We start from the raw sequence: 23,352 nt of genomic DNA, 5'->3' as shown, positions 1-23,352 counted from the left end.
TTTGGCGCCAACAAAGTGTCGTTCTTAGGGCACTGCATCACTCCTGAAAGAGTCCATCCCCTCCCTGAGAAGGTAGCAGCTGTTCAGAACTTCCCCATGCCCACGACCGTCAAAGCCAGCCAATGCCGCCACTCTTGCTCCCTTCTACACCTCCTTCAAGGACAAGCGAAAAGACCTGAAGTGGGGTCCCTTTCAAGAAGGGGCCTTCTGCAACGCAAAGAATGCCCTATCAACTGCTGCTGCTCTTACTTTTAAAGTCCCACATGCTCATCACCTTCTCTCCACTGATGCCAACGACGTCGCTATTGGTGTAGTACTCAGACAAGTGATCAACGGCTCGCCAACCCGCATTGGCCTTTTTTAGCAAAAAACTGTCCAAGGAAGTATCGGGTTATTCTACCTTCGATCGCAAACTGTTGGCAGTGCACTTGGCTGTCCGTCACTTTCGCCATTTCTTAGAAGGTACGTCCTTCATCATTTGCACAGACCACATGCCTCTGGTGCATGCCTTAACTCGACAGTCTGACGGCTGGTCCACCCGTCAACGCCGACATCTCTGCAGTGGCTAAATAAAATTACACCCTTCAACACTTCCCAGGGAAAATGAATCCCGTTGCCGATGCCCTGTCAAGAAACACATTGGCCGCCGTTCAACTGGGATTGGATTACAGCGACTTGGCTGAAGCCCAACGACAGGATCCAGAGTATCAAGCATGTAGTACATCCTGCAAATCCCTCCGTTGGGAAGACGTTCCCCTTGACGACTCCAACACCACCCTCCTCTGTGACGTCAGTACTGGTAGACCATGACCATGGATTTCTGCTCCCATGCACCGACAGGTGCATGATTTCAATCACGGCCTTTCACATCCTCGCGCCGTTCTACTGCACAGCTGCTGAAGACGGAGTTCATTTGGCACGGCATTACTAAGGATGCTAAGGATTGGGTCCGTTCCTGTACTTCTTGCCAAACTTCTAAAGTATATTGACACACTGATTCAGTAATGGACACCTTTTCTCAACCTCAGCGTTGTTTTTCCCACATTCATGTCGATGTTGTAGGCTCCCTACCCACATCACAAGAACATCGTTACCTGTTTACCGTCATCGCCAGATGAACATTAGCAAGGGGAACTTTAGATATTTGTGAAAGGTCTTTCATGAAAACATGTTCATTAGTTACGTTAGCTTCAATATTTGGGAGAGAATTTCTCAAAAGTAAACTTTGCGAAGCACCTGTGTCACGAAGTATCCTGACTTTATATTTATCCCCATCAGAGTTCAAGCTACAGTTCCATCAAAAGTAAAATCATCAAATAGATTTACAGGCTTTTCAGAATGGATATGGGAGACTGGCTTAATCTGACCATCTGTTTTACCTTTAAAGTTAAGAAAAGGGTTAAATGGGTTCCGAAAAGGCAAGGAAAATTTACATTTAGGATCAGGACAGTTTTGATTGTGTGACCGTCTTTCTTACAATAACTACAACGAACAGACCCTTTTGCCATATCAATCAGAGTTTCAGAGTTTTTAGCTGGAAATGGTTTTACATTCTGGTCGGTTCTCTTACTGTTGCTAAATTTATGTATTAAAGAGTAAGTGTCTGCTAGAGAAGTTGCCTTTAATAAGATTTTTCTTCCCTATCCTCTAAATACATCATAATGTTCCAAGGAAGCTTTTGTTTAAACTCTTCAAGTACAATAAAATTCTCTAATTCAGCAAAAGTACTTACTGCAGCAGATTTTACCCATTTCCTAAACTCCCTTAATTTCTCCGAAGCGAATTCTGCATAGGTTTAAGTTGTGAACTTAGTTTTGATATGAAAGGTCTGACGACATCCCTCGACAGAGATTGGAAAAGCATCCAAGATTGCTTGTTTAACATTCTGGTAATCTGTAGTATTTTCGAGATGTCTACAAACTTTCGCAGCTTTCCCAGTTAATTTCAGCCTTAATAGCCAAACCCACTGATTGCGTGGCCAATCCAAATGCAAGGCAGTCTCTTCAAAAGTCTTAAAATAATCTTCAGGTTCATAATCTGTGAATGTGGGAATCAACTTAATGTTTTTTGCTAAATCAAAGGGATTCTCCTGAGCTTCCAAAACCGAAATTTCATGTTCCTTATTCTCTCTAGAAAGCTTTGCTTTTTCCTGTTCAATTTTAAGTGCTAATGACGCTTCATGGTCCGTTTTTTCTTTCTCTCTCTCTAAAGTTAACTGAAGTCTAGCTTTCTCTATCTCAAATTCTAATTTAAGTTTCGACATTTTGTCTCTCTGACTCTAACCTTTGGGCTTCCGCTAATCGCAAGTTTCTCGCGTTCAAGGGAAATGCGCTCATATTCTAACTGCTGCTCGTGGGCTACTACTGCTGGTTCACGAGTTATATACTGTCTAGCTTCATTGCCTAGTTTACCCACACGCATTTAATCCTCAAGAATCAGGTTGCGAATTTTATTCTTCCGCATGCTACTCCTAGTTGCAATTGACAAAAGACTAGCTAACTTGAGAAGCTCTAGTTTCTTAGCATTTGGGATACTAGCTAACTCAGCAGAGGGATCCGCAGCAAACTTCTGAACGTTAAATTGAGCCATGGTTAAAGTTAAAGAAAACTTCCTTCAGTAAACAATTGAATTCCTGTTTTACAATTATAATAGATTAACACGTTCCTGCTACCATTCAAGTAAATGCATTACAAACCACAATACAAAATTATCATGTTAGCGAGTTTATAGTTTCCCGAAAAATTAAACAACAAGCATTACAAGTAATAAGATTATTTTAGGGTTTTTAGGGAAAAGGGACAGTCCCGATTCGAAAGCAAAATGTAGTAAAGAACACGAGGGAGTGAAAAAAAATTTTATATTCCCGATTCAAGCTGATATGGAGGAACTAAGGAAATAACCCGTTGGTCCTAAACAAGCGTTGTTTACTCCAAACAACTTGAATGACAACTTACAAACTTTGAGCGTCGGCGCAGAGAAAAAATAAAGTAAATAAAGGTTTAAACGATTTCTCACCTATCGTCTAAACTACCCGATCCTGGTATCGTCCAACCCAGGGGAAATGACTGAACAAGTCGTAGTTGTAATTATATAAGGACAAAATATGGATAAGAGCTTCCAGATAGCTCTCGTGAGTCTCTAGGAGTCGTCGACTCGGTGAGGGCGAAAATGAAAAAGATACTACTGCGTTAACATATACCCAAAAGAGCAAACCGTCTATAAACAATAGTACGAAAATGGTTTCACAGCGCGCACATACATATCATTAACCTTAATAACAGGAATTCAGAATGTTTAAATTAAATCTTGAGTGAAACTAAAAATATTGAACACTATTTGCGGAGACAATTGTCTAACTGAATGAATCTTCAATACGGTAAACGAGATATATCCCGGTCAGGCCCCATATTTATGTGACGACTTTATGGCCAAGGTTCAGAGAATAAAAAGTTCTTCCATAGGTCACATAAAATAAGTAAGGAAAGGTTTAATTTCAAAAGAGAACAAAATTTAACACTTTAATATTTAACATTGAAACCGTTTACATAATTACGTTAATCCCTTTCTTACCGCATAAACCAGGAAAATAATCAAACAATCCTGCACCGCACAAATACCAAAATCAGTAAACCTTAATATACTAAATTTCAAATATATACGTTATCAGTTTCACTAAGGTTCACTCAAGATTTATATAAAAGAATATTAATACATTACAAAAACTGAAGAATAAGAAGACAGCTACTCCAATAGGACACTTATCACAGTAGAGGACCAGGTGAGACTAACTATGCATGAAATAGGTGGTCCGAAGAAAACCTAAAGAAGGCGGGGAAAACAAAAGCACTCTGAAAACGGGATAACTAAAGATACAGCCAGGGATCTTAAAAACAGGTACAGGAATGAACTGTAATTTCCACAAAAAATGAAAATTAGAGCTATATACAAAATTAAGATGCCAATCTGGCAGATGGGCGACATATATATATATATATATATATATATATATATATATATATATATATATATATATATATATATATATATATATATATATATATATATATATATATATATATATATATATATATATATATATATATATATATATATATATTTTTGGGCTCAAGCCATGTCGTCCTGATGGAAGTTCCTATAGGGTAGCTTCCTAGGGTATATTACAACTACAGCGATATTCCCAGAGAATTTACCTTAAGATACCCAGAATTCTAACTCCTGGAGCGAATATCCCTAATGAAAGGGATATCGCGACATATCAGAGGACGTATTCTTGACACGCCACATGGCAATCTGCACCCCAAACAGAGATAACACATCAAGGGGTCAATTGGCAAGAAAACGAAAACGGGAAAGAAAAAGGGGGAGCCGCTCCCAAGGCTCCCTCTTCTCCAGTTTCGTAAGCGTGCCTGGCGCCAATCCTGGCGCTATCTGTATTCCTTGTAGCGATACACGAGGTGCTACAGATACTGTATGTAGGGAGGGGTCCTACAGCCCTTTCATAGAAAGGGAAGGGCGGGTCCATCAGGACGACATGGCCATCTCACCCAAAAATAGATTTTTCGCCTCGCTCAAAATCCGTTTTTTGGGCTCAAGCCATGTCGTCCTGATGGAAGTATACCAGAGCATTACTGTTTCTGTGGATTCTCAGAACGTGCCGTACTCCCCGGAGGTAATTTTTCCCGGTCGACTAGACCTAGAGACCTAAGATGTTACTGTTATACATCTTTTCAACTAACCATAAACCATGTTAGAGCTTCCTGCCCCCTACAGGGAAGAGTCCTATTAGACTCTGGAAAAGTCTCGAAGAGTACATATACCTATGTATGAATACCAGGCAAGCCAATATAGTGGTCTCACCCTATATTAAGTAAAGCATAGTTTGTAAAGAACCACTGCGTCAATATGAAATATCGACCAGTTCTCCGCACAATACTTGTATTGGACAAAGGTTTATATCCGCACATGGGGTGGGATCCTCCCGCTAAGGGAAAGCATAAACCAATGCAACATTAGCTTGCATACAGGAACAATCTATTAGAATTATCCCAGATAAATATACATAGAATGAATGCTCAATTATATCAATAAATTGACACAGGTGAAGGAGACGCAAGATTCTCAAGAACAAGTTTATTGATAGACAATAAACAGACAGGTTAACAACAATTCTATATATATATATATATATATATATATATATATATATATATATATATATATATATATATATATATATATATATATACATATATATATATATATATATATATATATATATATATATATATATATATATATATATATATATATATATATATATATATATATATATATATATATATATATATATATATATATATATATACAAGAATAGGATAACCAAAACTTTAAGCATAAGTCTGATAGTAAACAGAAACTTGTTTATCTGAAAGAAAAACATTAGTGCCACTTTTAACATACCGAGGTATGAAGGTCAGAAAAGTCTGTATTACTAATCAGTTACATTAGCGTTAGAAACGCTCGGCACACATGTCTGCACTTATGCTAGGTTCACCTTTGGAAGTGGAACAGTCAATGTGGGCACCTCAGTGCCCTCACATAGTTTGTAGCACAGTATGTAACTACACACTCACCCTGGAATTAATTGTCCCAATTAAAACCACTGTTCCTCGCAGAGTTAAACAGCAGGGTTAACGACGCAACCCACTGCTACCACAGAACTCTTTAGTTGCTCCACTTGCTTCGCATAGTGGCGAAAGAAAACTCTGGAAGACTTCCAGCCAGTGTATGAACGAAGATGTTCGAAATCCATACAATTAAGGAAATTTAAGGATGAAGCAACTTTACTCGGATCGTGACCTGCGGGTGTACTGTCAGGATCCGCTCTGCGAATAAAATATGTGATTTTCGCCCTGAGTTGATTCAGTGATAAATTTGAGCCTGATGTTTCTCCCCTGAATAGTTGACCAACCTTGAAGTCTGAAGTACTATGAAGATAGACCTTTAGGCATTCTACTGGACATAGAGATGCATCTTCTTTCAGAGGCAGATTCTCCAGGGACCCCACCTGTTGGTGGGTAACTCATTCTTGGTGAGAAACGTAGGATCCGGAAACAGGTTCAGTTCTCCCCCATCCAGGAACTGAACACGACCTTCCTCTCTCGAGAGGGCTACAATCTCACTAACCCTGGCCCCGGACGCGAGTGCAAATAGGAAAATAACTTTTTGAGTCAAATCCATTAACGCACCCTCCTCATTGCTCCACAGAGAAGCGAAATGAAGAAATTTGTCTAAAGCCCATGAAATGGGCTTTGGAGGTGCTGAAGGTCTGAGCCTAGCGCAGGCTTTCAGAACTTTATTGCCTTCTAGTAGATTTGCACTTATTTTCCTCTAGGAAGTCTATGCTGGCTTTCGAAATCCCGAAACGCTTTCTCACCGCTAGGGAGAGAAAATCATGAGCTGCAGGGTCCGGGTTTTCTGTAATGAAGCGCAGACAGTAGACTTCTGGACTCGCTGGGTCAGAACTGGATCTGGTAGCGGTAGAAACTTCAGCCGTAGTTCCAATGCCAGGGGGAACCACACGCTGTTCGGCCACTTGTGGGCCACTATTGCCGCTACCCCCTTGAAGGATCTCAGTTGTTGAGGACCCTCAACAGAAGATTGTGAGGAGGGAACAGATAAATCCTGGACCATCTGTTCCAGTCGAGGGACATCGCGTCCACTGCTTCCGCTAAGGGGTCCTCGTACGGGGACACGTACAGGGGCAACTTCTTGTTGTCTTTCGTCGCAAAGAGGTCTATCTGCAGTTCTGGGACTTGACTCAAGATGAAGGAGAATGATCCTGCGTCTAGGGACCATTCCGACTCTATCGGTGTGAACCTGGATAGAGCGTCCGCTGTCACATTGCGGACTCCTTAAAGGTGAACTGCCGACAGGTACCACTTCTTCTTTTCCGCCAATCGGAAGATGGCCAACATCACCTGGTTGAGAGGTGGTGACCTTGATCCATGTCGATTCAAGCATCTCACCGCTACCTCGCTGTCCAGCCCAACTATATGTGGATCTAGTGACGCGAGGAGACTTTCTTTAAGATAAGGAGCACTGCCATAGCTTCTAGAAAGTTTATGAGAAAGGTCTTGAATAGCTTGGACCAAGTCCCCTGGACTTTTTTCCGATGAGAGTGACCTCCCCATCCCTCCTTCGAGGCATCTGAGTGAATTGTCACCGACGGGGGAGGTGGCTGAAGAAGAACCGACTTCTTTAGATGTCTGGCTTGGGACCAAGGCCTGAGAAGAGTACGTAGACGAAACGGAACTGGTCTTCTCAGATCTCTTTGCGCGATTGATGCATAACTTCTCCAAACTCCGGCTGCATCCTTTAGCTGTGCTCTTAGCACCGGGTCTGTCACCGAAGCAAACTGGAGAGAACCCAGTACTCTCTCCTGCTCGCGTCTTGATATCCTTTCGGAATCTAGAAGTCTCTTGACAGACCCCGCTATCTCCTTCCTTTTCTTTGCTGGGAAGGAGAAACGGTGTGACATTAGGTCCCAGTGGATTCCCAGCCACTGGAACTTTGAGATGGAGAAAGTCGAGACTTTTTTCTGTTGATCTTGAAGCCTAGATACTATAGGAACTGGATCACATGAATGGAAGCTTGCAAGCATTCTGTCTTGGATGCTGCCCACACCAGCCAGTCGTCCAGGTAAGCTATTACCTGAATTCCCTTTTAGGCGTAATTGCTTGAGAGCTACGCCAACATCACCTGGTTGAGAGGTGGTGACCTTGATCCATGTCGATTCAAGCATCTCACCGCTACCTCGCTGTCCAGCCCAACTATATGTGGATCTAGTGATGCGAGGAGACTTTCTTTAAGATAAGGAGCACTGCCATAGCTTCTAGAAAGTTTATGAGAAAGGTCTTGAATAGCTTGGACCAAGTCCCCTGGACTTTTTTCCAATGAGAGTGACCTCCCCATCCCTCCTTCGAGGCGTCTGAGTGAATTGTCACCGACTTGGGAGGTGGCTGAAGAAGAACCGACTTCTTTAGATGTCTGGCTTGGGACCAAGGCCTGAGAAGAGTACGTAGACGAAACGGAACTGGTCTTCTCAGATCTCTTCGCGCGATTGATGCATAACTTCTCCAAACTCCGGCTGCATCCTTTAGCTGTGTTCTTAGCACCGGGTCTGTCACCGAAGCAAACTGGAGAGAACCCAGTACTCTCTCCTGCTCGCGTCTTGATATCCTTTCGGAATCTAGAAGTCTCTTGACAGACCCCGCTATCTCCTTCCTTTTCTTCGCTGGGAAGGAGAAACGGTGTGACATTAGGTCCCAGTGGGTTCCCAGCCACTGGAACTTTGAGATGGAGAAAGTCGAGACTTTTTTCTGTTGATCTTGAAGCCTAGATACTCTAGGAACTGGATCACATGAATGGAAGCTTGCAAGCATTCTGTCTTGTATGCTGCCCACACCAGCCAGTCGTCCAGGTAAGCTATTACCTGAATTCCCTTTTAGGCGTAATTGCTTGAGAGCTACGCTCGCAAGCTTCGTGAAGATCCTTGGAGCTATATTTAGCCCGAATGGCATGGCTCTGAAGGCGTATAGTCTTCGTTGTAGCTTGAACCCTAGGTAGGGGGAGAGTCGCCGGTTGATTGGAACGTGCCAATAGGCGTCTGACAAGTCTATGGAGACGGTATATGCCCTCTTGGGCAGTAAGGTCCTTATGTGTTGCAGTGTTAGCATTTTGAACTTGCAGTTCACTATGAACTTGTTGAGTGGTGACAAGTCCAGATTGACTCTGAGTTTTTCCGAGTCCTTCTTGGGAACACAAAACAGCCTCCCTTGGAATTTGATGGACATTACCCTTCGAATCACTTTATTCCTCCAACAATCTTGGATGTACTCCTCCAGAACGGGGGTGGAGTGTTGGAATACCGAGGGCACGGGGGTGGAGTGCTGTACCAGCTCCAGCCCAGTCCATTCTTGAGTAGGCTGTTGGCCCAGGGATTGAAGGTCCACCGATCCCGAAATTCCAAAGTCTCCCTCCTACCGGTATCATCTCATTTGGACTGTTGTCCAGAGGTCATGCCTCCCTGACCGCGAGCACGCCTGAATCCCCTTCCCCTTGAGGGGCGCCTAGACGAGCCTCTGGCTGCTCCTCTAGGCTTTGCTCGAAAGGAAGTTGACTGCCCTTCGAACGTTGGGTAGAATGCCGGGGACTGCGTCGACACGGCCTGGGGTACCCACTGGAAAGTGGTCGGGGTTTGTGCCACCATCTGGGGCACTGAAGGCATCGGCAACTGCTGTTGCTGTTACTGTTCAACTGGCTTGGCTGGCCGAGACGGTAGCCTAGTCCTTTTAGTCTTCCTCTTTGGTTGGGGACCCTCATCCGGGGAAGACTTTCTCTTGATAGACAGGCCCCACTTTTGGAGAAGATTTCTATTCTCCGTGGCGGCCTTATCCACAACTTCTTTGACCAATTCGCTAGGGAAAAGGTCTTTGCCCCAAATGTTGGAGGAGATTAGTTTCCTTGGCTCGTGCCTCACCGTAGCCGAGGTGAACACGAACTCCCTACAAGCTCTCCTCGCCCTGATGAAGCTGTAAAGATCCTTCGTCACTGTGGCCAGATGAATCTTGGCCACCACCATGAACATTTCATGGACCTTGGGGTCACTTGCCATCGTCTCAAGAGTGGTCTGAAGAGACATTGAGGCAGCCAGTCTTTCTTTTGTCTCGAGCTCTCTCCGCAAAAGAAAGTCAGACAGCTTAGGGAGGTTCTCACCGAACTGACGTCCGGCAATATCAGCCTCCAACTTCCCGACTGAGAAGGTAAGATGGACGTCCTTCCAGTCCTTGTGGTCCATGGGTAGGGCCAGCGACAAGGGTTTACACTCCTCCAGGGAGGGGCAAGGCTTGCCAGCCTCGACTGCTTTTAATACAGCCGCAAACCCTTTCTGCAAAAAGGGGAAGGCTCTAGCAGGAGAGGACACAAAGGAAGGGAGCTTCTTACTCAATGCAGCAACTTTTGAGTTTGTGAAGCCCCTCTCTTTCATCGAAGATGAAAGCAAAGCTTGAGCCTTAGCATGGTCCATCACTATGACCTCCTTCGGCTCTGTCTCCTCCTTTGAAGCTGGTTCCTTCCTCAACCGGACATAACAGTCTGGATATGACCCTTTGCTGGGCCAGAATTCCACTTCCTCAAGGGGAACTGAACCCAGCTTATCCGACATGACGATCTTTCCAGTCGTCATCGGCATGTGCTTACCATATCCCCACGGGTTAGCATCTGAGCACAAGGGAAGGTCTTTCACATTGAGCCTTTTCTGGGGCCCACGTGATGCTGCAAGCTTCTGCATCTGCAGTTCCATTGCAGCCGCCTTCTCCATATTCTCCTTCTACATTTGTTGGATCATTCCAACAATGGAGGAGAGGGCCTGTCCCAGCTCTACTGGGAGAGCGGACGATGTTGAGGGAATAGGTTCAGGGATCAGAACCGGAGCAGCCGACACCTCGTTGGCTTCTTCCTCTACAATGTCTGGGGCTTGATCTTCATCCTGGCCTCCTGCCAGGAGGTCTTCCTCCAGACGCTCGGACACGTCTGACATCCTGTCGTCCAACTGGATGTCTTGCACGGCGACCGCCACTTCAGCATCCACCTGGATCTGAACTAGGGGGATCTCCTCTTGAGGCTGGGGAATCACTGCATCAGCTGATGCCCTAGGGAAAAGGTAAGCCCTCATCTTCTCACTTGGAAGATAAGGTCAAGAGGTGTTCTTCTGGAAGCCCCTTACCCAGGTGCGAAGCTTCCCCCTTGCTATATCCCTTGATTCCGCTGTCCTAGGGGAATCAAAAGCTTCAGTAATCAGGTTAGAGCACACGGTACATACCTGGGGTTCCCAATACCGGAGATCACCCTTGGAGACAGCGCATGCTGCGTGCCTCCTACATAATCCATGTCCGCAGAAGTTCTTACTGCGGACGTTGCAGAAAGCACTTCCGCACTTCGGACGTACCTCCTGCAAAGAGAAGAAATTTCCATGAGTATCAACTGAACTACGTATCACTGGATATGCACAGTTAGCATAACAAATCAGAAAGGAAAGACACACACTTGTGTTTCCTTCACAACCAATTGTTGCAGCCTTCCAGATAATAAAATCGTATGGTTAATCTCTTCTAGAATAACCAATGAAAAGTTTCCAGAGGAAACAGGTGTAGCTCACACCTAAGCAATGATTTTAAAATCCCGGATAATAGACAAGAAAGAACTTACTTTCTTATCTGTAAGGCAACACCAAAGGGCTGTGCAAGACAACACAAAAGTGTCAGAGCACACAGTGCTGTACCAAAACTTTTACTATAGTTTTCTTCCTACAGTATATGTTATACTGAAGAATACTGGTACAGTATAGAAGGTAATGTGCCAGCCGGCACTTGCCGGCTGGCACACACCATAACTAGCTTTAAAGTATACTACTTAACAGCTATAAGGCGGCAGAACGCTGGTTCAAATGCATGTGCCGGCCGGCAACAGCCAATGTCGGCTACACAAAGTAGCACCCGGCTGCTGGTCACTTCTCCTAGCGACCGGCAGACAAGGGCTGACATTTGCCGGCCGGCAAAGGTAAACAACCGATGCCAGCCAGCAGCAAAAGAACCAGAGGACTACGACTGCCCGGCTGCCTATGAGGCCGGCAGCCGGGTCGGGAACAGCACTAGAAGAAAACAGAATGGATGCTGGGATAAGAGCGTAAACTACCTCCAAGCCCGGCAATCCGAAAGAGTGCATATAAGGAAAGGGAGAATCTAATTCAGGCTTCCTGACCAATGCCGTCTGGCTCTACAGGCAGGCATGGATGAGGGACCAAGGGAGGTCCGGGCAGCATTCAAAGCAGAAGACCCTTGCTGGCCGGCAAGGGACTGAGTCAATTCCACATCCTAACCTATCCTAGGTCCAGATGTAGAATGATGTACAGTACTGTAATGGCTAGGCCATTACGGAGATAGAGGGGGAAGGGACAAAAGAGGGTCCTACCAACCTTGCTTTAGTGAAGGATCACCCACAGCCAAGAAAACTCATCTTAGCCTAAGGGAGATCCAAGGAGGGAGGCCAGCAATACTTGCCAGCTCCCAAAGAACCAAAGCAAGGAAGGATGTTGCTACTCACAGGGAAAGGATCTTATCCTCCCACCGAGAACAGCAACAAGGACTAGTCTGCTAGATCACGAAAGAAGGAATCATCTCGTACAGAAACCTTCGGTAGTGACCTAAGGAGGCTAAGCCTCCTATGTCTGTGTCAGGCCAGCGAGGGAGACTCTACCCCAAGCCAGACAAACACAGACTCAGACTAAAAACTCTGTTGTTCTGTCCCTCTCTGAAACCAGACTTACTGGAACAGGGAGGTACAGTAACACACCAGTATAGTTTTATCGAAAGTTAATTCAGATAAACCACTTAGGGAAAAGCCCAAGGCTTAAACAGAGGGAAAGGGATTGCATACCTTCTCCGAAGAAAAGAAAGCAACCGGGGAGTATGAGAAAGTATACTAAGGCTCCATAAGCAACTTAGTCTAGGCACCAAGAGAATCGATTACCTAAATCACCGAAACTCACTCGTATACTATCTTGGAAATATTCAACATAATCTTAAATGTATAAAAAACAGCCTAAAGCTTCAATAAAATTTTAAAACACTCGGAAAACCAAAATCATGCAGGAAGTACTAGGACCAAACGACTAGGCTACATGGCCTAGCGTAGGCCAGAGTTGGCGAATACTTCGCCAAAATAATACTAAAGCACGAAAGGAAATCCTATGTAACGCTAAATAGCTAAAATTTATTAAAGCAAAACAACCGGGAATGTCGCTCTGGCTAACTAAAACTCATACCTAGCGAGCGACAGCGTCCATGATGCCTCCGGTAGGCAACGGCTCTTGTAACAAAGATTAATACTATTAATCACTTTAAAATTTACCAAGAGCCTACATTTATACATAAAAGAAATGGTACTCAACTTATCAGAGGCCGACGAAGTTGGAGAAGCCATGAAAAGATGAATAAATCCAAGATTTGCGAGAAACACAGGAAAAAACACCGAGTTGTTAAGCTACGCAAAAAGGAATACAGATGGCGCCAGGATTGGCGCCAGGCACGCTTACGAAACTGGAGAAGAGGGAGCCTTGGGAGCGGCTCCCCCTTTTTCTTTCCCGTTTTCGTTTTCTTGCCAATTGACCCCTCGATGTGTTATCTCTTTTTGGGGTGCAGATTGCCTTGTGGCGTGTCAAGAATACGTCCTCTGATATGTCGCGATATCCCTTTCATTAGGGATATTCGCTCCAGGAATTAGAATTCTGGGTACCTTAAGGTAAGTTCTCTGGGAATATCGCCGTAGTTGTAATATACCCTAGGAAGCTACCCTATAGGAACTTCCATCAGGACGACATGGCCATCTCACCCAAAAATAGATTTTTCGCTTCGCTCAAAATCCGTTATATATATATATATATATATATATATATATATATATAATATGTAATTATTATTATTGTTATTATTATTATTATTATTTATTACTACTACTACTATTATTATTATTATTATTATTATTATTATTATTATTGTTACTACTTCTACTACTACTGCTACTATTATTATTATTATTATTATTATCATTATTATTATTAATATTATTATTATCATCAATATTATTATTATTATTATGCTATCTATAAACATTTCAGTTCTTTATGAATGCAGTTACTGATCACAACTTTAATGAGCTAGCTACCCATCAAATCTTAACACAGCCATATTAAAGGAGTTACCCTTTAAATCTGTTTTCTGCTCACGAAGCCCTGCCCAATCTGCGCTCCTGTTTGGGAAAAAAAGTTTTTGCTGCCAGAAGCTATTACCATAAAAATGAATTCCAGTGGATATATATTCCCAAGATAGAATTCGGTATTAAATGCCATTGTGGTTGATATTTACATTGATTGAAATCACGAGTGTAAGTGAATATATATTTATCATAAAATAACCACGTGTTGCAAACTCACAATTCAGCTATGATGGTGGAAATGGGTTTATTTCAAGTCTAATAACAGATTCCTGAATTCGACAGGAATATGTACGGTGGACTTGTCATAAACTTATATCTCTCTTGATGGCTCAGTTGGTAGAGTACTCGCAGGCATTGTTTTCGGCTGGATAGGCAGAGGTTCAAATCTCTGCCCCGGCCAGAAGCTTTCACCATAAAATGAATTCCAGTGGATATATATTCCTAAGATAGAATCCGGTATTAAATGCCATTGTGGTTGATATCTACATTGATTGAAATCACAAGTGTTAGTGATATGTATATATAGTTATATTATAATATATATGTATATATATATATATGATATATATACATATATTATAGTATATATATATATATATTTGTACATATATATAGTATATATATATATATATATTTTATATAATCATATATATATGTTTATATATATATATATCTATATATATTATTTCAATACAAAGTAAATATATATATATATATATATATATATAGACTATATATAGAGAGAGAGAGATATATACACTATACATATATATATATATCATATATATATTCAAATAACCCATATATATTTTTGCTAAATTAATGTCTGGATTCCCTTAACGACCTCGGGATCAAAGCAACAGGCAAAAGCACACAAAGACAAGAGCTTGTGGCCGGCCGGGAATCGATCCCTGGTCCGGCAAACTTGTAGAGACAGTGACTAAAGTGGTTTAGTCACTATCTCTACAAGTTTGCCGGACGAGGGATCGATTCCTGGCTGGTCACAAGCTCTTGTCTTTCAGCTATGATGGTGGAAATGGGTTTATTTCAAGTCTAATAACAGATTCCTGAATTCGACAGGAATATGTACGGTGGACTTGTCATAAACTTATATCTCTCTTGATGGCTCAGTTGGTAGAGTACTCGCAGGCATTGTTTTCGGCTGGATAGGCAGAGGTTCAAATCTCTGCCCGGCCAGAAACTTTCACCATAAAATGAATTCCAGTGGATATATATTCCTAAGATAGAATCCGGTATTAAATGCCATTGTGGTTGATATCTACATTGATTGAAATCACAAGTGTTAGTGATATGTATATATATATATATATATATATATGTATAATATAATATATACATATATATATATTTGTACATATATATATATATATATAGTATATTTATATAATATATATATGTATATATATATATATTATATATATATATATATATATAATATATTTATATATTATTTCAATACAAAGTAAATATATATATATATATATATATATAGATTATATATATAGAGAGAGAGATATATACATATACATATATATATATATACTATATATATATATATATTCAAATAACCCATATATATTTTTGCTAAATTAATGTCTGGATTCCCTTAACGACCTCGGGATCAAAGCCCCAGGCAAAAGCACACAAAGACAAGAGCTTGTGGCCGGCCGGGAATCGATCCCTGGTCCGGCAAACTTGTAGAGATAGTGACTAAAGTGGTTTAGTCACTATCTCTACAAGTTTGCCGGACGAGGGATCGATTCCTGGCTGGTCACAAGCTCTTGTCTTTGTGTGATTTCGCCTGGGGCTTTGATCCCGAGGTCGTTAAGAGAATCCAGACATTAATGTAGCAATATATATATGGCTTATTTAAATTGAAAAAAACACGTCTAAATGTGCAAAAAGTTATCTTATATATATATATATATATATATATATATATTCAAATAAGCCATATATATTTTTGATACATTAATGTCTGGATTCTCTTAACGACCTCGGGATCAGAGCCCCAGACGAAATCACACAAACACAAGAGCTTGTGACCGGCCGGGAATCGAACCATGGTCGGCAAGCTTGTAAAGACAGTGACTAAACCACTTGGCCACGAAGAAAGATAAAAGTCAATGACAATTCTTCTGTACTTATACCTGTCGAATTCAGGTGTTTTGTACTTAGAATTGAAATCAACCCATCTTCACCATCGTAGCTAATTGGTAGTTTGTTACTTGGCATTCGATCAATATGAAAAACACGTCTAAATGTGCAATTTTCATATTAATCGAATGCCAAGTAACAAACTACCAATTAGCTACGCTGGTGAAGATGGGTTGATTTCAATTCTAAGTACAAAACACCTGAATTCGACAGGTATAAGTACAGAAGAATTGTCATTAACTTTTATCTTTCTTCATGGCCAAGTGGTTTAGTCACTGTCTATACAAGCTTGCCGACCAGGGTTCGATTCCCGGCCGGTCACAAGCTCTTGTCTTTGAGTGATTTTGCCTGTGGCTCTGATCCCGAGGTCGTTAAGAGAATCCAGACATTAATGTATCAAAAATATATATGGCTTATTTGAATATGAAAAACACGTCTAAATGTGCAAAATTTATCATTAATCGAATGCCAAGTAACAAACTACCAATTAGCTACGATGGTGAAGATGGGTTGATTTCAATTCTAAGTACAAAACACCTGAATTCGACAGGTATAAGTACAGAAGAATTGTCATTGACTTTTATCTTTCTCCGTGGCCAAGTGGTTTAGTCACTGTCTATACAAACTTGCCGACCAGGGTTCGATTCCCGGCCGGTCACTAGCTCTTGTCTTTGTGTGATTTCGCCTGGGGCTCTGATCCCGAGGTCGTTAAGAGAATCCAGACATTAATGTATCAAAAATATATATGGCTTATTTGAATATGAAAAACACGTCTAAATGTGCAAAATTTATCATATATATATATATATATATATATATATATATATATATATATATATATATACATTTATTATATTTTATGCTTGTGTATATATATATATATATATATATATATATATATATATATATATATATGTATGTATGTATGTATGTATATATATTGAATAGCTTAACTTTAACAATGGTTTTAATTTTCAGAAGAGGGTGAAACTTTTGAAATGGCTAACTGTCAACCAGAGTTGGTGACTGTTCCACTGGATTTACCTGTCGAAGCTAGCACTATGTACTTCCCAACGTGTGTCAGACTTGAGCAGTGTGGTGGATGTTGCTTTGGTCCTCTTTTGACTTGCAGGCCAACTGTTACTAAGGTCATAAAAGTAAAGGTAAACCTGAAATTCTTCCATATCGTATAAATTATGATTCAGAATTGAAAATATGTGATATTTAAGAAGTTAAATCCTTGTTTACAAACACAGTTGATAGCTGACGTCTTTATCATTCCTTAATACTATTCCATAATATTTCGTTTTGGAGTAAATATAATGAAGCCCTTATCAGTTGTGTAATATCCCACAATTCAAAACTGCTTGGATATCAGCCCATTAAGATACATATACTTGTTATTTATTTAGAAACAAGAATGTCCTAATTTGGAATCTCAATCAAAATAAGTATTGTAATATTCTATCCTAACGCCATTAAGCTACCTATAACTTCAACTACTCAATAGGAAATTGGTCAATTTAACATAAAATTTATATAGGTTTTTATTTTAGTTAAACTGTTAATGTAGCTAGATACTGGTGAGAAAGATCAGTAATATTTTCTAGATCAATAATACAATCCTAATAAGCCTCGATATTTTGAAAGAAATCATTCCTAATTAAACAGCAGAACTTTGCTTATAGTCGCAAGTAAACAAATATAGTTTGGAAATTTTCCATAAAAGAGATTATGATATTACCTGTTGACCAAGGACAAAGGAGAGCCACTTCGATAAACCTTCATTGCTACCCAGTCTTTGGCTGGATTTCCATTTCTTTATTCCTGTGATATTGATTATACCCGTGAATTGAGACATTGTGCGTCTTGTCGGGTAATGCTAAAATTATCTTGTGAAGGTTGATATCTTAAGTATTTTTTGCCTTTATTGATAAAAAAATAGCAGAATCTTTTCCCCAAATTCAACGCATCTTGTATAAATGGACTTTGATTTAAAACTATCCCATATTGCTCATTTCGTTTGTCAATGAAATGTCCTAGATAGAAATGAAAAGGGGAGGCGCTAATTATTATAGCTGCATCAGTTAGTACTGTAGAAAAAAAATTAATTTATCTACGAGTGGGAAATAGTCGTTCCCAAGACTTTAGTGAGCTTCGTGAAGGGAAACCTCTATTTGCTAACTTTTTATTTTATTTTATTTGATATTGTTATTCTTCCAGTCCATTGAATTTTACAATGATTAGTGACTTAATTATATTATCTTTCTCAATATTGTTATATATTGTAGCGACAAGGAATATGTGACGTTTTCTTTTTCATCACACTGTTGGCTACAATTAGAATCACTTTATCCTTTTGTTTTAGTGTTGGGTGGTATGAGTACCTAAAATTCCTGTTTTGAATAATCACACTTTATTTACAGTTTTTGGTACCAGCTCTTTACCGTTAAGATCTGCCGTAGTAGCTTATTAATGTTATATGAATAATGGAGAAGTGAGCTAGTTCTCACATTTCGATGTGCCTCTCGCAGGTTAACTGTAATATTTTATTTATTTGTTATTAATTTCTTTTTCAGTAATCTGAGTAGTCTGTACTTATCCTTAGATCAATATGTATGCTAGTACATTATTGTTGCATTTCTTTACGTACATCTATGTTTGGCCGTCTTGGATATTGATTTTGTTATCATTTATGGATAAATCTCAGCATAGGAGGCCAAGATTACTTGGTACTGTGCGTAATACTGATATGACTGACTCTAACAGGGACTCTCTTGATTTGGGTTCAGTAGGCCATCAGATAAATGATAGGTGTTTGGGAGGAAGAAATCAGATATTCTTTCCCACAGATTACTAAGTTTTAATTTCTGCTGCCTAAATAGTGAGATTGATGGATACTAATAGGCTGTACTTTTCCTTTGATGGCATGTTAGCCGAAGCTAGGCTTACTTCACTATTTCTACTACCCTTATTCCAATATAGGAATAATAAACGACACGGCAATTTCAAGCAAGAAAAACGCAACAACTGGTACTTGTAATTATTTTAAATTGCATTAAGCAATCAAATAACACATAAAAAGGCAACGTATCTTAACAGTGTTAGTTGGCTCTTACATCATAATTTTTAGGATTTTATCTCTAAAGTTCTACAAGTGAATTATTCAGAAATAAAAAGAAGAGCGTTGACCCACGTGTTTTAAAGTGAAAATTTATCACACCTGCCCAGTTTTATACGTTATGCACAGAATAACTTCCTTCAATTATAAGATTAATAAATTCAATTGAAGTTCAGCTTTAGCTGACAATGGTAAAAGCACTTATCGAAAAGAAGAAGAAGAAAAAAAAAACTGGAACATGAGTCGATTTGCCACTACCCCTTCGGAAATTCGTTCATGAAATAATGTGCAGCATGTAAAATCCATTTAAGAATTTTTGAACCGTTTGCTTTTCAGGAAAGTCATATTACAAAATAGAGAATAGCTTTTTGCATAGAGGTTATAACTCGAAACCTTGGACTAAAATTCCTCTAACTTTTACCTTCCTAGCAATAATAAACAACTTTGAAAACATCCGAAGCACATCTGTTGCTATGACAGTTACCTTTAGTGATTCGCCAAAGTTGTTTAGCAATATAATTGGTTTCTAGTAATTGAATAAGTTTTGAGGAGTTGCAGTGTAATGGGTCTTTAGTCTTAAACATGAATACAGAGGACCAGTAACTTCGACATTATCACCAACATGTGCTTATTTTATCATCGATAATAGTTAGGATTTACATTTACCATTTTCAGCAAAAGGTATCACCAGCTTTCAGGGAATTGTTTATTTGATGGTAACCATCCTGATTAGCCAGTGCTACAAGACTCTCCAGTCTCCCCTAGACCCCTGTTTTTCCCTAAAAAGGTGTGCAGGCAAGGGGTGGGCATCAATTTGACGAGTAACTGCTTCATTGTTATTATCATTATTATTTTTATTATTATTACTATTATTATTATTATTATTATTATTATTATTATTATTATTATTACTAGCCAAGTTACAACCCTAGTTGGAAAAGCAAGATGTTATAAGCCCAAGGGCTCCAATAGGGAAAAATAGCCCAGTGAGGAATGGAAATAAGGAAATAAATAAATGATGAGAATAAATTAACAATATATCATTATAAAAACAGCAACAGCGTCAAAACAGATATGTCCTACTGTATATAAACCATTAACAACGTCAAAAACGGATATGTCATATATAAACTATAAAAAGACTCATGTCAGCCTGGTCAACATAAAAACATTTGCTCCAACTTTGAACTTTTGAAGTTCTACTAATTCAACTACCCGATTAGGAAGATCATTCATTCCACAACTTGGTAACAGCCGGAATAAAACTTCTAGAATACTGTGTAGTATTGAGCCCCATGATGGAGAAGACCTGGCTATTAGAATTAACTACCTGCCGAGTATTACGAACAGGATAGAATTGTCCAGGGAGATCTGAATGTAAAGGATGGTCAGAGTTATGAAAAATCTTATGCAAGACAGATATGTCATATATGAACTATAAAAATACTCATGTCAACCTGGTTAACATAAAAACATTTGCTCCAACTTTGAAATTTTGAAGTTCTACTGATTCAACTACCCACAACTTAGTAACAGCTGAAAGAAAACTTCTAGAATACTGTGTAGTATTGAGCCTCATGATGAAGAAGGTCTGGCTATTAAAATTAACTACCTGCCTAGTATTACAAACAGGATAGAATTATCCAGGGAGATCTGAATGTAAAGGATGGTCAGAGTTATGAAAAAGCTTATGCAACAGGCATAATGAACTAATTGAACGACAGTGCCAAAGATTAATATCTAGATCAGGAATAAGAAATTTAATAGACCGTAAGTTTCTGTCCAACAAATTAAGATGAGAATCAGCAGCCGAACACCAGACAGGAGAACAATACTCAAAACAAGGTAGAATGAAAGAATTAAAACACTTCTTCAGAATAGATTGATCACCGAAAATCTTGTAAGACTTTCTCAGTAAGCCAATTTTTTGTGCAATTGAAGAAGACACAGACCTAATGTGTTTCTCAAAAGTAAATTTGCTGTCGAGAATCACACCTAAAATTTTAAAAGAGTCATACAAATTTAAGGAAACATTATCAATACTGGCATCCGGATGTTGAGGAGCCACTGTCCTTGACATACTTACAATCATACTTTGAGTTTTGTTAGGATTCAACTTCATACCCCATAATTTGCACCATGCACTAATTTTAGCTAAATCTTTATTAAGGGATTCACCAACCCCAGATCTACATTCAGGGGATGGAATTGATGCAAAGAGAGTAGCATCATCTGCATATGCAACAAGCTTGTTTTTTAGGCCAAACCACATGTCATGTGTATATAGTATGAAAAGTAATGGGCCAAGAACACTACCCTGTGGAACACAGGATATCACATTCCTTTACTCACTATGGTGCCCATCAACAACAACACTTTGAGATTTATTACTTAAAAAATCAATAATAATGCTAAGAAACGACCCACCCACTCCCAACTGTTTCAGTTTGAAAACAAGGGCCTCATGATTAACACGGTCAAAGGCAGCACTAAAATCAATGCCAATCATACGAACTTCCTGACCACAATCAAGGGATTTCTGTACAGCATTGGAGATTGTAGGAAGGGCATCACATGCTCCAAGGCCTTTACAAAAACCAAATTGCAAATTAGGGAGTAGATGATTACCTTCAGCAAACCTAATAAGACGTTTTGCCAGAAGACGTTAGAAAAATTGAGATGATATGGGAGTTATGGAAATTGGGCGGTAATCAGTAGGACTTGAGCTACCACAAACACATTTACATAGAGAGGTAACATTATCAATTCTCCAACAAGTGCTAAAAGCTCCTCTTCTTGTTAACTTGCGCAAAATAATGGATAACTTTGGAGCTAAGAATTCTGCTGTCTTTATAAAAAAACAAAGGAAAAATACCATTTGGGTCTACACCTCCATAAGCATCAAGGTCCATCAACAGAGCTTAATCTCACGAGATCGAAAAGCTAAACTAGTTAGTTTGGCCTCAGGAAAACAGGAATGAGGAAGTTCAAGTTTTTCATTACTCTGTTTACTGTCAGAAACATCAGGTAAAAAGGTTGCCTTTCCTTTGGACAGTAAGTGACTGAGCCATCTGTTTAAGTAAAGGAGGAACTATTGCATCTACACCAAAGAGTGCAGATTTAAGTTACTAGGATCAGTAACTACTACTACTACTACTACTACTACTACTACTACTACTACTACTACTACTACTACTACTAATAATAATAATAATAAAATTTTCACATTAAAATAGACAAAAACACAGCAATGATATTTTGTGTTGCTTTACAATTAGAGCATGGTGTGTTTGATCGTTTTATCTCTGGCCATATAAGTATAATTTGAACAAAGACATACGAATGCAGTTATTACTTTAATTGCAATTTTAGGAGCTAAAGAAAATACAAATGTTATGTGTACATGTGTCAGGTACATTACAGAATGTGATATCAAGTTAAGTAACTTGAAGGATATATTCCCTATATAATAAAGAGCAAGTCTTTTGCTATATATATATATATATATGTGTGTGTGTGTGTGTGTGCGTGTGTATACATATTATATATATATATATATACATAGTACATATATATGCATATTTATACATATATAAATATATATATATATATATATATACATATAATTACACTCATTACATATACACATTATATATATACATATATATATTATATATATACATATATATATATTATATATACATATATATATATACCATATATATATATATATATATATATTACTTTCTGAATGGAATACCTTAACGCAGTGAAAGGATTAGTGTTTCGCATGATCAGCAAAGCTGTACTAGTCAGGGCTAGATTAATTTGCTGTGAACGATCAGACTAAAGTCTCCTGCCATCACAAATCGGCAGTGACCAGTGTGTTGATGAATACTGGCCAAACCCCAGAAGTAAATAAGGACATTTCTGAGGCCTTTGTCCTGCAGTAGACTGTAAACGGCTGCATTTTTGGTTGTAATATATATATATATATTATGTATATATATATATATATATATGTGTATATATATATATATATATGTATATATATATATATATACATATATATATATATATATATATTTATATATATATACTCACACACACACACATATATATATATATACATATATATATGTTATATATATAAATACATATATGCATATATATATGTATGTATATATATATATATATAT

General features: G+C 39.2%; 1 protein-coding gene across 1 annotated transcript in view; it reads left to right on the top strand.

The window, feature by feature from the left end:
• LOC137615273 (uncharacterized) overlaps window positions 1-23,352 on the top strand; it is a 512,941-nt gene that overhangs the window by 219,540 nt on the left and 270,049 nt on the right. The window contains exon 4 of the mRNA XM_068345000.1: window positions 17,011-17,195. Within this exon, the coding sequence (XP_068201101.1) occupies window positions 17,011-17,195 (185 nt within the window). The remainder of the gene's footprint in view (window positions 1-17,010; window positions 17,196-23,352) is intronic.

The sequence above is a fragment of the Palaemon carinicauda genome, chromosome 21 (genome assembly GCF_036898095.1).
Source record: "Palaemon carinicauda isolate YSFRI2023 chromosome 21, ASM3689809v2, whole genome shotgun sequence".
NCBI lineage: Eukaryota > Metazoa > Arthropoda > Malacostraca > Decapoda > Palaemonidae > Palaemon > Palaemon carinicauda.
Note: the sequence above shows the minus strand (reverse complement) of the source record. Positions and strands in the feature narration are given on the sequence as shown.